Source organism: Perca fluviatilis, chromosome 4 (assembly GCF_010015445.1).
Source record: "Perca fluviatilis chromosome 4, GENO_Pfluv_1.0, whole genome shotgun sequence".
Classification (NCBI taxonomy): Eukaryota; Metazoa; Chordata; class Actinopteri; order Perciformes; family Percidae; genus Perca; species Perca fluviatilis.
In genome coordinates this window covers 16,907,558-16,923,892 of record NC_053115.1, presented here as the reverse complement: position 1 = coordinate 16,923,892, position 16,335 = coordinate 16,907,558, and the positions used below count along the sequence as shown (strand labels likewise).

At 39.6% G+C, this 16,335-nt stretch overlaps 2 protein-coding genes across 2 annotated transcripts in view; both read right to left on the bottom strand.

The window, feature by feature from the left end:
- Positions 1-6,072, bottom strand: part of LOC120557990 (potassium voltage-gated channel subfamily B member 1-like) — a 44,805-nt gene extending 38,733 nt beyond the window's left edge. Inside the window, exons 1-2 of the mRNA XM_039798758.1 lie at positions 5,768-6,072; positions 4,334-5,002 (exon numbers count right to left, since the gene is read on the bottom strand). Coding sequence (XP_039654692.1) covers positions 4,334-4,888 — 555 coding nt within the window. The 5' untranslated portion in view covers positions 4,889-5,002; positions 5,768-6,072. The remainder of the gene's footprint in view (positions 1-4,333; positions 5,003-5,767) is intronic.
- Positions 6,073-7,329: 1,257 nt separating this feature from the next.
- Positions 7,330-16,051, bottom strand: LOC120557149 (prostacyclin synthase-like). The gene is made up of 10 exons (XM_039797184.1): positions 15,857-16,051; positions 14,906-15,029; positions 13,861-14,036; positions 13,109-13,252; positions 12,431-12,558; positions 11,605-11,786; positions 8,728-8,881; positions 8,284-8,465; positions 7,717-7,868; positions 7,330-7,580 (listed from the first exon to the last, which is right to left on the bottom strand). Exons 1-10 carry the CDS (start codon positions 15,922-15,924, stop codon positions 7,430-7,432), a joined length of 1,461 nt encoding a protein of 486 aa, XP_039653118.1. The 5' UTR covers positions 15,925-16,051; the 3' UTR covers positions 7,330-7,429.
- Positions 16,052-16,335: the final 284 nt, after the last annotated feature.

Below are 16,335 nucleotides of genomic sequence, written 5' to 3'. Positions count from 1 at the left end.
TTAGTGGTATAGAAATAGTGATTTCTTTTTAGCCATGCCCTGATGACTAGCATTATAAGGTAATTAGCGGTTTGCGATAAAACTGGTCACATTCGATTAGCATGAAAACAAATCCCAGAGAACAGTTGAACTCGGACACATGTGTTATTAACCCCTAGGTTCATTTTGTGCCAGATTTGTCCTCTAAGACCTACAACAGTTAAAGGTGACTTGATATTATACTGCAGCATACCGCTTTTGTGAAACTAACTTTCTTTGTTCATATCAAAACTTAAAGTTTGAAATATTTAATCAGATGGTACTTGGCCTGTCAAACTAACAACCTCACAACTGTCACCAGATGATTCAAATTTGGCTAAATCCTGATTGGTACATGGAGGTACATGTCATCACTTTTTTCCATCTAAGCCCCGCCTTTTCAAAACCAGTGAGACAAGCACAGACGAAACCAAACAGGCAGAGGTCTCTCTGGATTTACCAAAACTGCTTATGACTTATGCAAAAAATGATGTGTTCATGTATGACTATATCACTTATAGCAGACTGATTGAGGAAGCAGGTGTTAAGCAATGACCATAAAGCCAAACCCCTGGGGGTGTGATTGATAGGGCAACTTTGATCCCTCCGAGACTGAGCTGCACCTTAGGGAGAATTGAGCAACAGAGACATGCTATGACATGCTGTATTACTGTTTTCACTCACAGCCCACTTACCATTTCCTCCCACTGGCCTGGGCCAAGCTATAAATGACGACATGGGCATTCATTCATTCATTCGGTATCTTTTATTAATGAAATGATTACAGCAAGTTTTCTCTGAGTTTCCAGGAGCCCATATTGTTATAAAATAACTAAATAATTTAGTGGACAGACCCATGGTGGAAATGCAGACTCAAGTGGGTCTATCACTACTCAGTAACACCTCAACACTCCCAGACAGACTATCAAGTGCTGCACACATGGTGTCCCACTGCGGTAGTCTGAAAAATGGCTTGTCTGAGAAAGCAGGCACTGGTGCCTATGTATATTTATATATATTATATTATATGTGTATTTATATTATATTATATTATATAAGGTTGAGAATTAGGTGACATCTGGAGCTATACATATTCTGGATCACACTTTCTTACTTCGGCATTAAGTCAAGTGTTACAAATGTGCAATTAAAATTTCATCTCAGCACTGAAAAATAAATGAGGCAGAATATGTGTTTGGGAACAAATCATTTCACCGATGCAACTCTTCAATTAAGCCTCAGAAACAAGACTGCTTTTAATGGCTGCCATTTAACCTAAATTTGACTTTTTTTCTGTCTCATGTGGGAAATCTAAACTGTGAGGAAATTGCCCTGTTTCTCAAACAACAGCTGCTTTCCTAGCCTTTCTTTCATTCAAAGGTTTCTGGGCCCCCTAATTGTACTCACTGTGCAGCTCTGGTGTGTTTAGCTGAAAACGAAGAGCTTGCACGCTATTCCTATTTCTCTGTTGGACAGTATAAAGAAAGTAATGGTGAATGACGCAACCACAGTGAAGGAGAGACATGAGCCAATGCTAAAATGTACAATGATGTATGAAGAACCTGGAGGCACTTCATGAGGTAGAATATGTGCTTGTTAAAATTTCTTTTAAACTGTTGTGTGATAAGTTTACAATATATTGCATAAATGCAAAATGGACCTGATTATTCATTAATGACTGTGCCATTGATCATGTATTGAGCCTATTATTAATTTGCAAAATAAACATTGTTACATTCTTATGTCTGATAAATAGGCCAGCCTTCATCATTGTTATGTCTCTCATATTAATGAATGTTTTATCTGTAGACCATATCAAGTCATTTTAAGTAGAATGAGCAATATGAGAGTACAAATTACTTAATCTCCATCAAATCAAATGTGGACATGATGGTCCATTGTATAATGTGTGTGCATATATTCTTATTTTACATCTATTGGCTGGATTTAAAAGAGATAATTTCTACCCAGCCAAGGTTTTTGTTAAGTACATTACATTTGATTACTGTCATATGTTTGGATAGCAAGAAGAGGAAGAGCAACAGTATGTTTGTGTCTAACATTTAAAATAAAGGATCTTGTGGACACAAGATGGTGTTATCTGCATGAAAAATTTGTCAGTATTGGAAAATTATGTTATTAATTTACACTGACATTAATAAAGGACCCAGAGTAGACTCTTGAGGAACCTTATTGTCAATTTTAGGGGGGGTTGATTTAATATCAGCAACAATAACCTGAGTTATTAGATGCAATAAAGCAGCTGTTATCTACCAATGTGACTTGTTAAATAAAAAACTATGACAAACAATATTAAAAGCCTTCAAGGGAGATGGATCAGTTAAAGCTATCTCTGCTGGTTCAAAATATTCTGATTGAATCACTATGTGGCCAAACTGACATCAAATTATGATAAACAGCTTCAGCTACATTATTTATCTTGGAAATAGGAGTTGTTTCATAGATAAAATGTGTTGAAGATGTATTAACATTAGAGTTTGACAGAAAGGACCAGTAAAACTCAGACTTTCCTTTCTTGTTAAGACACTGGTTTCCTCTGATGCCAGGAGTTCTGCCAGTCAGCATGAATACCAGAGGACCTGGTGTTGGACATGCTTTGTCAGTGTGGTTAATCAGAATTCTGAGGGGCATTGAATGTCATAAATGGATCATGTACTGAAGCAATTGTGATTGAATATTAAAGAAAAATGATTAAGAGCTTCAGTAATTCAAGGCCAGAGATGGAGCACGTTCTCTTTCAAAAGATGAGTTGAATACATTATAAAGGAACCCATGTTCAAGGAGGTGTTTAAAATATCTTTGAGTAATTATTTGACATGATATCTTGAACAAATGTGACATCTTCAGGCTTTCTAAACTGATACACTAATGACACAGTAAAATTATTCTGAATTGCATCTGAAAATAAATGCTTAATAGTCCAGTCATTTGAAGCCAAAATGGGGGTCAACCTTGAACAAATTGCAACAGAAGCAAACTGATTTTGCATCCACAATATGTCCAGAGTAAGGAAAATAAAGCCCCAAAGAATCCCATTAGGGGAAAGTGTTGAAAAAGACCGAATATACCCTATTCATACACCTATTCATTCTTTTTCTCACGTGAATAGGGTAAACATTTTATCCTTTAGATATCACCATGTAAATTACTGAGTTGATTACTTACATCATACTTACATTACATAACATGCTCACTGGAAGTGTAGCACATCATTAGTTGAACTTTTTATTTTACTCTCTGGAAATGTAGAGTGACTGAAAAGGGCAACTTCTCTGAAGGAGGAGACTCTCCAAACAGTTCTTGTATTGGTAAAAATGCAATTGGGTAGTTATTTAACATTTTTAGATAAATAAATTGTATATTGACCCAATCACCTCTTTTAGCCAGTTTACTTTATATCCATTGAGCCAGCAAAGTGAAGTACTCTTGTTCCTGGAGTGTGAGCTATGAGCCTGTTAATGAGCTGGATGATTGAATACTGGACTGGAAATGAGGCAGGGGTGGCTAATGAAGCCAAGAGGGGGTGACTGTTGAAAGGAGGGGAGAGTGGGGGCGTTATGTGATGCTCTAAAAATAAATATTCTGTGCAATAGAGTTTCTTGCAGTCAGGATTAAACTATTGACAATAAGTGTCACTCTTTTGATCCTCCCTGCTGTTACCAATGCAAAACAAACATTCAATAATTACCCCCAGAGACCAGTGTGCAGACAACGCTGGCTTGGTAACAACTATCTGACTGAAACCAATTAAGGGAGACAATAAAGGCTGTCATGTTTTCACCAACAAAAAAGGGTTTTAATTGAGTCGCCAGAAAAATAGTATTAACAAAAGTAACAAAAATAGTTTCCAAAGTCATACTCTTCAATACACACTGATGAATAAGCTAAAGTTTGCCGACAGCTTTGACATTCACCTCTGAGTACAACAACATCCATTACTCATGCTCTCTCCCTCCTGTACTCCAGCTGCTGAAAGTGACAGATTAAAAGCACTGGTTCAGGTTAAAAGAAAGTCAGACATAAGATCAAGTCTTAAAGAGCCTCTGGATGTTAAAATACATTTCTCATGCTGCACCTTTTCTCGGTTTTACCTTTAACTATTTTTCTAAATTTAAACCCTATTCATTAGGACCAAACTCTACTCAGCAACCTCCCCTCCACTTCTCGATGGAGAACTCGTTATTTAAACTTAAGTAATATAGGCCTGTTGGCTGTATGCCAGTGTTACCCTCTCTCAGGTTACCCACTACTTTCACTTGATCTGCCCTGGTAGTGTGGCTGTGTTGGACATTACCTTAGCAGCAAATGATGAGCTTGGCTTCTCCAAGAGGTCCCAGAGTTTCTTTCTCTTCTCGGAACAACATGTGGTTGTAAACTCCTCTCCACCCCTGTCCCTCATGTTCTCGGCCTCTCTTTTCAGCTCTTCATTCATCTGTTCCTTTTTCTGGTGGTACCTGGCCTGGCAGCAGGACTCCAGGTAGATCTCGTCGATGCCCCAGAAGTCCAGCTCTTGACTGAACGACAGGGCGCACATTTCCTCCATCATGTGCAACTTTCCGGTGCGGTAGAAGTTCAGAATGGAGGTGAAAGCGCCGGGGTGTCTGTCGAAAAAGTACTCGTTGCTGTCCAAGCTGTAGTCGTCGCATATCTCGATGATAGAGTCGTGGGTGTTGCAGTCTCTCAGTTTGCCCAGTCTTGTGCGGGGCAGCCTGTCCAGCGTCCTCCACAAGACTTCGTGAAGAAGGCCCCCGACATTGATTCTCACACGGCGGGTGTTGTTCTTGCTGCGGATGATGTCCATGGCATCCGGTGGCAGCGAGGTGGCCGACCGAGAACCCTCTTTGATCATCTTCACTCAAGTCAATCGGTCACTTGAAAAGACTGGAAGATACAGTCCGTCAGATTAAGAAGACATAGTCCTGTTGATGACCGCATCAGGGTCCCTCCTCGCTTCTTCTTGTGGCTATAATATAAGGAAAAAAAAAAAGATTTAGGCGCTGTTGAACAGCCAGTGCCTGTGTCCTACAGTAGCAATGTCAGGTGGTTTATCCACTCATCAGAGAACCAAATAGATATTTTAATCAGCTTTAAGAGGCACAGCCGCTTTTCTTGCTGACAAGGGTGGCGGTGGCGGTGGGGGGGAGGAGGTGTGGGGGGTGGGGGTCTCGGAGATCCGGGCCAATGATAAAGTGGACTCCACTTGTTAGCGCTGTCCGGTGCTGAAACGCCTCTCTGTCACTCTGCAGACCGCTGTCTGTCTGTCTGTCTGTCGCTGTCCGCACGCTCTGGTGCTGAAAAGTCTCAGCTCGGGTGGGACAGCGATCAATCCCGATTCAATGGCAGCGTAGTTGTGAACGACACATGTGAATATGTTGCTGAATTGTTTTCTAGACGGATATTAGGCTCGACGTATAATAACACCGATTATAACACCGTCCATTTTCAAAAGACAGTTAGAGCAATGTATAAAGTAGATTTTAGCTGAGGTAAACATGCCATAATAACTACATTATTTTGCGCACATCTGAGTCATGCAACACAACTGCATTTTGGGGAAATATATGAATACCTACACGAGCTGGCCGTCAAAGTAATAAATATTGTAATGATGGTCAGCTGCGCCAAATAGAGACATAACATATCAAAGTGAAACCAAGTAGGCTATAAAACGCTATAGCCTATACAAATGAAACCTGATATGAACGCAATAAAGAAATATGATACATACGTTTCCGTTTCTCCCGATTCACCTTAAGGACGGAGATAAGCAACATTTCAAGAGAATACGCGTAAAAACTTATGTCCGTGCAGATCTCCGGTGCTCTGCTGGGAGGTGATGGAGGCATCATGAGCTATGTGGCGACATGTTACTGTTTTACACAGACATCACCCTGTCCTGTCCAGTCCGCTCTGTCCACCCCTCCTGGGCCAAGCAACAAGTAGACGCTGGAGAATACTCTTGGTCACCTCTACCTGCTCACAGCGTGAGTGCTGGCCGGCGCCTGTGACTGTGAACGGAATCCTGCAGGAGGCTGATTTCACTCAGGTTCCTCCAGCAGCTGCTGCCTGTGTGAGTTTAACCCTCACAGAGCCAGTGAGCCACAGCTCAGTGCATCACATTGTGTTGCTGCTTTGTGCAGCAGTGTTGTAGGCCAGCAAAAAATGCTATAGGAACTCATATACTTGGCCTGAACTGGATCAAAATCATTTTAAGAAGGTAGTAAATAGAAGTATTACCACAAAACTGTAATTTTTATGTGTATGGTGTTTCTTTATTTGGACAGGGAAAATGCAACAAAAGAACATTAACCTTATAGAAAACAACAAGAGAGTGTACCAGGTTTTAGCAAATTGCTATTTTCCACCTGTAGTCCTTGGGTAGGTAGGTAGAATAATGAAATGGTAAGACAAATTAGACATTACAAGAAGATTATACATTAAAAGAGCACAAGTAAGGTCCCTTAACACCATAATAACGCACATTCAACCTACTATTAGAGGCAGACATATTGTGAGGCCTCCTAGGATCATAGTAATCACAGTCTTCCCTGGATGGAAGCTTGTGCATGCTTACTAAACTGGGAAGCGGTGAAAAATATAATATCTAATATACAGTAAGTCTGGGCAACAGTATAATCAGTCTTGGCAGAGACAACCTACAGTAACTGGCACACAGTCAGGCTCAGTGGAAAAGTTACTCATTAATCCATGCAACAAGACTTAACAATTAGGACACACAATTAAACTGAAGCAAAATATATTAGGGACTTATAGGGCTGATTTAGTCTATAATTGTGCCCCAACTCTGTATGCATAAAATACAAATATGAGCGTGTTCTTTGTTGTTCCTGCACTGTACCTTTCAATCAGTGGCCCATGGTGGATCTGCTCCTACCAGTAAGTGATTAGTTGCTTTCCAAAAGACATATATCTCTAAACTTTCCACTCAGCTTCACTCTGCAAACAGCGGGCATGTGTCAATGTGACAGATGTGTGGCCCTGGTTTACAGTACAGGCAGTCCCCTCATTATGCTTATGCTCTGTATTTAACATACAGAAACATGTGCCAAAGCAGAACTTTTTAGAGCTCCTAAAAATGGCACCTTGCGAAGGCAAATGTCAACATTTTGTTATTAGTTTCACTCATAAAAAAATTATGTGGGGTGCAGCACAAATGTATATGAGTGTAATAGACTCACCCAAAAACCTTAAAGAAATTTGACAACACAATATTGTACACAATGTGTTATTTACATTTATTTAAAAATAACATAATTATATACTGTATAATATAAATATGGAGTATAAAAGTAAAAAGAGCATATTAACACTATAAACAATGTGCATGTGTTGAAATGCGCATATAAAATATGTGCTTGTTTTTGAAGTCCTAGTGTGTATTCCTAGGTTTGTATCGGACAAGCAGGTCTCCCTCTGGCTGTAGCATTCCAAATCCATAACGACTGGCATTTACCTCCGGCATCTGAGCATTTGGGTCACACAGCTCCAAATCATAGTTGGTCAACACTATGTAAACAAACCTGAAAAGTGAACAATGAAACATGAAATTAGAACATTAAAGCAGAAATTAAAGGTAACAAACTTCTCCAGTGTGGAACATTTTTAGGTCTTAACAGATCATAAAGTCACATGGTGCACAACTTCTCAGACACTCACTTTCTGATGGTATTGATGGCAAATTCTTTTCCCACACAGCCATTGGTCCCTGCGCCCCATGGCATGGTGTAATATTTCAGCCGCCTCCCTCCTTTATAAAAATCTCTCTTCACTGATCCATCTTCATTCAGGAAGCGGTCGTACTTGTATTTCTAAAAAGGAAACACATTTAGAGATGCAACCAATTAGAAAGGACATACTGTATATATGTATGAAAATTTGCTTGATCATACAGTTTGATGTCTGTTCGTTTCTGGTGGACAGAGTTTCTTAATGCAGCCTAACTGCAATGTCCTTCCCACGCCTATTAGCCGTGTTTCTGTTCCCGTGCTCAGCTAATCCCTGAATGGTCCAAAGCTTGACCTCTCCCTGGGTAATACAGGGTCAGCTTTGTGTAGGCGTTGATTCCACCTTACATAAACAACTACGCTGATTACATTTAAGTCTGCCTCCAAGTAGTCCCAAAGACAATTACTACTATTCCTGTTGGCAGCACAAGAAGGTTTTGATAGACCAAAGAGGTTGGAAACAGAAGATTTTTCACTTTAACAAGACAGGACAACTAACCTGTGGCTCGTGGTGAATCTCAGGGTCCATTTGAGGGCTGTTAAAGGGGAACAAACACACCCTGTCTCCCTTTCTTAGCATGTACTCTTGGCCATCAGCCATGTGGAGGGTCTTTTCCTGCACAACCTCTCTGGTGATGAAGGGGGCAGCAGTGAGTCTAAGTGTCTCTTCTAAGACGCTATCTGGGGAGGGGCAGAAAGAAATGTTAATAACCGCAAAAGAGCAGCAGCGGATTTTTTTCATCTGCAATATTTCTCTAGTTTTTATGAATTCTTTTGCTAATTTGTGATTTTTCTTTTGCAGTATTCATGTGCATAATGTGTATTAGATGTCTTGACATGTGAATCCAGACTTTAGTTTCTACCTCATTTTACTGACAATAAGAACAAGCTACTGCCAATAGATTTCTCTGGGTTTACACAAGCGTTGGGATCAAGCCCTCACCAAACACGGGGGTGTTCACAGCTCTGTCCAGTAATGAGGTCTCTGAGGTTTCCATCTGGGAGATCCCGCTTAACTCCCTCTTCACTGCTGTCAGAGCTTCAGGATTTGTCAATAAGTAGCCCAACAGCCAGAAAGCAGCAGGACCAACATTACCCTGAAAACAAACAAAGACTAACATGATGACAATGATAAGGTCTCTCTCACTGTGGCGTTGCATAGTGACAGCGCAGGTGGTTATTTGGTTAAAGCAAATAAGAACATGACACCCATAGTACTCACGTCTATCTTCTGTTAGAGTTGCAATGAAGCACACATGTAAACTAAAGTTAAGTTCAATTAAATAAAAAGCCTAATGAATCTTTAGTGCTGACGAGATAGAAAAAACAAACAGCTTCCTTTCATGTGCCTGGGAAGAGAGGAGCCATGCTCTGGATAGTCTCACTACTTGCAAAGCTCTGGCGGTAACCGTTTACTTAATAAGGAAAGCCTTTGGAAATCTGCGGTTCCCTGCCATCTGCCTGCATCCAAGGGTAGGGCAAGCTATGAAGCTATTTATTCTTTACAGCAAACTGCAGCGCTGTCTGCCAGGAGTAGACACATAAAATAGTGCACTGTGGAAATTTAACACCGCGAATAAATTACCACAGTATTGGCTCTTAAGTCACTGCAATAACACCACATGAATCCTATTTAAAGAATAGGGACTACTTTGTGTCTATAGGTAATTATACATCTGAGCATACAAATATGACGTGCGGAGTTCCCCAAGGCTCAGTTCTGGGGCCTCTTCTGTTCAACATCTACATGCTTCCACTGGCTCAGATTATGGAAAACAACAAAATAAGTTACCATAGTTATGCGGATGACACCCAAATTTACATAACCTTATCACCAGGGAACTATAGCCCAATACAACAATTAAATATGTGCATTGAACAGATTAATGACTGGATGTGCCAGAACTTTCTTAAATTAAATGAAGAAAAACGGAGGTGGTTGTTTTTGGGAGCAAAAAAGAAACAACGACTGAAAGTCAGCTCAGCTTCAAACGACAATGTTAAAAACAACAGACAAAGCCAGAAATCTTGGTGTAGTCATGGACTCAGACCTGAATTTTAAAAAGCCACATTAACATAATTAAAAAATCAGCCTATTATCACCTTAAAAATATATCAAGGGTTAAAGGACTTATGTCTCAGCAGGATCTGGAAAAACTTGTCCATGCTTTTATCTTCAGTAGACTTGACTACTGTAACGGAGTCTTTACAGGTCTTCCCAAAAACTCAATCAGACAGCTGCAGCTGATTCAGAACGCTGCTGCTCGAGTCCTCACTAAGACCAAGAAAGTGGATCACATCACTCCAGTACTGAAGTCTCTACACTGGCTTCCAGTGCCTCAAAGAATTGATTTCAAAATACTTTTACTGGTTTATAAATCACTAAACGGTTTAGGGCCAAAATACATTTCTGATCTGCTACTACATTATGACCCACCCAGACCTCTCAGGTCGTCTGGGACAGGTCTACTTGTTGTACCCAGAGTCAGAACTAAACAGGGGGAAGCAGCGTTCAGTTTTTATGCTCCACATATCTGGAACAAACTCCCAGAAACCTGCAGGTCCGCTGCAACTCTCAGTTCTTTTAAATCTAAGCTAAAGACCTATCTTTTTGATGTTGCTTTTCTTTAAATAATCTATTAACTTTAATTTCTTATACTGCACTGTAACTTTTATTCTTATACTGCACTATCAATTTTATTCTTGTCTTTTAATGTTTTTAATTTGTTTATTAATGTTTTTAAATTGTTTTCAATTGTTTTTAACTGCTCTTTAATGTTTTATGTAAAGCACTTTGAATTGCCCTGTTGCTGAAATGTGCTATACAAATAAAGCTGCCTTGCCTTGCCTTGCCACAAAGTGTTATTAATGCTTACGTTTAAAATACATAAACACTGCCGATGACAAAAGTAGTGTTAAAACATGCGTCACAAAAACGTGACATTGTCCAAACCTTTATGTAGAGGTATTACAGACCTGAGTGTGGGAAAGCTTGAAGTTTAAACCAATAACACTGTACTGACTGATCACAATACTGTTTGTCCTTACCGACTATCCAACAAATCCTCTGTATGTTATGTAAATACATGTTCATTTATTTCACTTAACTTTTGGGGAAATTAAAAATGTGACTCAGAGACAACTACAAAATGAGGACTCAAAACTTGAAGTCTATACAAGTCGGAAAATGAAATAAACCCCTCCAGCAGGGCTGTAGGCAAGACTGTATGAGTCAATGCCAAGTCCCATGTGAGTAAGTCAAGACCAGCTCATTCAAGACTAAAACCAATGCAACTAATAACCTACTTTTTGTTTTGTAAATTTAGAAATAGCAATCATTTTATTGGAAGAGATGCAGTTATGCATTACCTGACCTTTAAAGACTCGACAAACCAATTGAAAGGTTTTGTCAGTGTTTCAGGAGAAACACTGTAAACTGGGTACTGTAGTGACACAGACAAGTTGTAAGTAGACAAGTTGTCATTTCCTCCTTTTTTTTTTTAACGCAAGAAATTGTCATGACAACATTCAGCCTAAGTCCAAAACCATTACTGTAAAGTCTCAGGACATGTGATCCATTACAATACTCTTTTTTTTTTCTGAAGCCCTTTCGTGACTTGAATTCTCACTTAAAGGCAGAGTAACTGCTGTGGAAGAAGAAGTGAACAGCACACTCATGTGCTAAATAAGAGTACTGCACAGGAGGGGGGAAGTCGACAAATTCTCAACTACAAGTAAAAGTCCCGCATTCAAAACCTTTTTTAAGTAAAAGTTTAAAAAATCATCAGCAAAATGTTACAGAATGTGTCTTCTGACTCACCTGTGTGGCCCAGAGTTGCATCAGTACAGCTTTCTTCTGCGACTCTTCATCGGCCCCCTCCTCCTGCAGGAGCCGCCTGTAGGCGTGGAGCCAAGGGCTCGACCCCGAGTCCTCAGTCAGACCTGCTGGAGCCAGAAGCTCCCACAGTTTCTGCCGAACACTCTGGACTGTCCTCTTCTCCTCTGTCACAGATAAACATCACAATGTGAGTGAGTGGGTGAATCACAGGCAGAATATAAACATTTGAGCCTAATGTGAATGAAGGCACAACTGGAGGAGGTGCGCATTATATTGCAATTGGCCGACTTGTATTAGTCATATGGAACAAACGCAACTCTAAACAATGATACAGCACACAAAGAAAGACAAAGCCGTTGGGAAATAAGGTGTATCTATGAGCTACCGATACAAGTTAGATCACAATCTTTAGAAGACTATGATGATGAACTGTGAATTGTTTGTCTTCAAAAGCAAAAAAAAAAAAAAGGGCTCCTAGACGCTATGTAAGCAACTGAGTACGTGAAACTCGCCATGGCAACTGCAAAACAAATCTGACAAAACATCCATCGATGTCATCAACTCAAATTAGTGAGAAACGTAAACAGTGAAACCCCATGCAACGCCTTCTTATGACTCATGGATTGTGATGCTGATGATCCAAATCTACGCTTAATGTGCATCAAGTGACAGACTTTCTTTTTTTCATTTATTTCGTCACAATGCTCTCAGATAACTGCAGGCTCCCTGGCTGAAGCTACTGATCAACTGATAAAGAATAACTTGAAGTTTTGAATTTAATTGGGAGAGGTGTTGTCAGCGTCACTACCTGGCTTTAGTGTGCCTCTCGCCATTTTGGTCAAGAGACCATCAAACTTCTTGTACTCCTCATAGATGCTTGAGGGATCTGCGCTGTTGTTGTTCTGTTCTCCTCCGAACAGCGTCAGATACCCCGCCCTGCAGACAAAGTAGAGATACAATAAGTGTGGGAATGTGCGGGACTCTCCGGTTGATGAATGGCGGACATTTTTTTGTCTTGATGGAAAGATAACCAGCCCACACAGGCTTTTTTCTGTTTGAATGCACACAAGCAATCCCCCCTTTCCACTCTCCTCATGGTGGATGTCCCTGTGTCACGGGAAACATTACTATCATATAACGTTTCAAATTCCAGATATCTACTCGATCCTTTGTTTACTAATGATAGACAGCTCCATTTAGATTCTGCCAAAATGCTCAACCGGAAAGGTGACCTCAAATATTTATGTGAAAGAGTGTAGTCAACCTACATTTTTCTTGCTGTGTTTACAAACAGAAGACTACAGGATTGACTGGTGTGTAAACTGTTTAGCGGAAGGCTTTTGACATGAATGCTTCTTTTAACATAGTTAAGAGTGTGTGTGTGTGTGTGTGTGTGTGTGTGTGTGTGTGTGTGTGTGTGTGTGTGTGTGTGTGTGTGTGTGTGTGTGTGTGTGCACGCGTGTTTGTGTGGGAGGATGGGGCTTACTTGAAGAGTAAGCTGTAGGAGAGGTTGAACAGTCCCTCCTCTTTCCAGTCTTTCTGGTTCTGAGGCATCTCAGCTTTCAGTGACGCCTGCAGGTGTCTGCTCATGGTGCTGTTCAGGGCGGACAAATCCATTCCTATGAAGTGCCTGCGGACACAAAACGTTGCAGCAGCGATAAGTAAATGTTAACTGCCGTAGCCTACCACGGAGGGGAACTCTGTAAATCATGCCACGCTGATTGATGGTGTTGACATGACACGCATTATTGTTGTTGACCTAGTTGCCTTATTTTCTCCGAGGTAATAGAACTTAGGTTTTACATTTAGCAAATGTGGGTAAAGTGGTAACACAATAAACAAAGGAAGGAGGAGAAAGCTGCAAAGACAAATAACTCAGATGCAACCTGAAGAAGGCATGTGTGCCCAAGTTTCCATCTTTTAAACCTATAAAGATAACATTGAGTATGTGGCTCGCCCCTGCTTTCTGTCTGCCAATATCCCTCTAGATTAAGATTACTTTCAATTCTACACAATGAACAACAACTGTGTAGAACAACTGAGCATAACAAAAAAAAAAAAAAAGATTTCCAAAAAATAGGAAGGGTGTTTTTCTGAATTACCCACAGTGATGCTATTCATGAGACTTGAATGGGTGGATTCCCACGAACTAATTTTCCCTTTTACATTTACGTAAAATGAAAATGAAAATATACAGAACAAGCTTCCAGTTTGGAGTATAAAGTAATGAGGACATACCTTTTGGTCATTGCTTTTGCTTTAGCTGGCTGGTGATGCGGGAGCCGCAGGTTAAAAATCCGTTCCATGAGGACCTGTGCATAGCGAGTGAAGTCCAGGGAGTCCGAGTCATTGATGACCGTGTCGTATGAGTGCGGATCCAGCAGCACGGTCACGTAACGTCCAGCGACACGCACCTGTACATCATCGGTGCAAAAGTGAAAACATATGAGATGCATGCAGGTATAATGCAGCTATTTTGCATGCATTTCTGAAGGTTTAACTATCTTGTTTCCCAATACAGTAGATTTCTGATGAAGTGCAGTATTCCTCAAATTTTTTGAATAACTTAAAAAAGTCAGGATCACATTTATTGGAGTATCACTCAAAACATATGAAACTGTTTCAGGATAATTTAAAAATCACAGTGTATCCTGATGTAAATTCATGTTGCATGGGGGTGTTACATGCTGTTACATAGATATGAATATATATTCTTTAATCTCTAAAATGTATTTTACAGACACATTTGGAGATTCCAGATGATATTCTATATGAAAACAAGCAGAAAATGATATTCCAATGTGATTTAAAGTTGCCCTTTATTACTTTACAAACAGGACTTCCCTTTTTCTTTTGTTTCAATCTTTCTAAATTTAGCATCAGAAGTGACTACCAAGCATTCAATATATATATATATATATATATATATATATATATATATATATATATATATATATATATATATATATATATATATATATATATATATACTATATTAAGTTAATTATTGACTTTGGAAACAGCAGTTGCCAAAACAATCTCACCTCAAGGACCATTTTGTAGCTGATGGAGTTTTTAATTGTATTACATTATTTTCTTCAGTGGAGGGAGTTTGCCCAGAATTGTAAAAGTTTAAAGAGAACTTTAAAGACTTTGAAGCTGAACCTTGCCACTAATATGAAGTTCTTAAAAGTGCTAAGGCAAATTTAAATGAAAGTATTTACAGAGGTGAGATTGTTATGTCAAATGTACAGTACATCATCTTCAGGTTTCTTCTACTCACTGTGAAAATGTCGCCATGTTTCTGCTTCATTCGATTCAAGAACTTGGATGCATCTTTTCCAAATTCAAGCGCATGGCCTAACCATGGTATTACGCCTTTGTCTAGAGGTGGATCGCTCTTGGATCTAAAAAAAAAATAAAAATACAACTGAATTGTTCAACTGATTTTGTGTATTCAAAAAGTTGGCTTATCTTATCCAACTGTAAGTTGGGGATACTAACTAACCATACAGTCCTGTGGACAATAAACAACAGTGAATCTTATTTGACACATGCATGTCCTTCATTGTCTGCCACATTGGTATAGGCTACCATAAGAGTTTGGTGTCAGTGTACACACAGTGCAGTCTGTATTCAATTCAATTCAATTTTATTTATAGTATCAAATCATAACAAGAGTTAGCCTATCTCAAGACACTTTACAGATAGAGTAGGTATAGACCACACTCTATAATTTACAAAGACCCAACAATTCCAGTAATTGTATATGTACAATAACAGGGATTAGTTAAAATATGAATTGCATCACAAAAAGGACAGTGTAAGACTCCCAAATAGGACACTTCTAAATGTAACACTGTAGTTTAACCACATTCCTTAGGAACAACCCATTCAACTAATAAATGAGACCTTTATTATTATCATCACCACAGTGGTATTATCCATACACCACTTAAAAGTAGCCTATGTCAAGAAAATCAATACAAGTCTGTTTAAAAAATAAAATTAAAAAAAATAGGTCAAAATAAGGATTTTAAACCAGGCGCGAATTTACATCACAATTGACGGCAAAAACACATAGATGTTATCTGTTGACATGAGCACATCATCAGATTCAGTGTCAAAAGCAGTATTGACTGTTTTCTTTGTTCTGGCAAATATGACAGTATTTAGTCTACAACATGCATAGGACAGTAGGCTACAAGTGAATCACATAGGCCTATTAACTCACCTCGATCTGTTTGTGAGGATCAAATAAAGCAGGACAGCTTGGGCAAGCAGAAAAATGGTCCAGATCATCTCGTGTGTTTACTTTCCCGCTGCGCAGAGTCAATGGAGTCCCTTCAGCTCTCATGGCTTTTTATGAACTCACAGGCACGTCACTGTCATCTGCGCTGCTCATTGCTAAATCTGTGACGATGACGTCATCCTGAGTACAACCTAGACACAGTGACTTTGATTAACACGGAAATGAAACACTACTTTTAATTCCCCTTAACGCACGTTTTACGGGTTTTACAGGCTGCGTACAGCTGCACGCATGTGTTCCTGGAGATTTGGGCTTTAGGTGTTGAGCTATGATGGGGGAAGTACCCGCACTTAAATCTGCCTGACTTTGAAATATGCTCGTGTTCAAACTATTATTAATATGAATCCGGTTTACAGCACAATAGTTACAACAGAATGATCCTCCCATGTTAACTTTAGTTC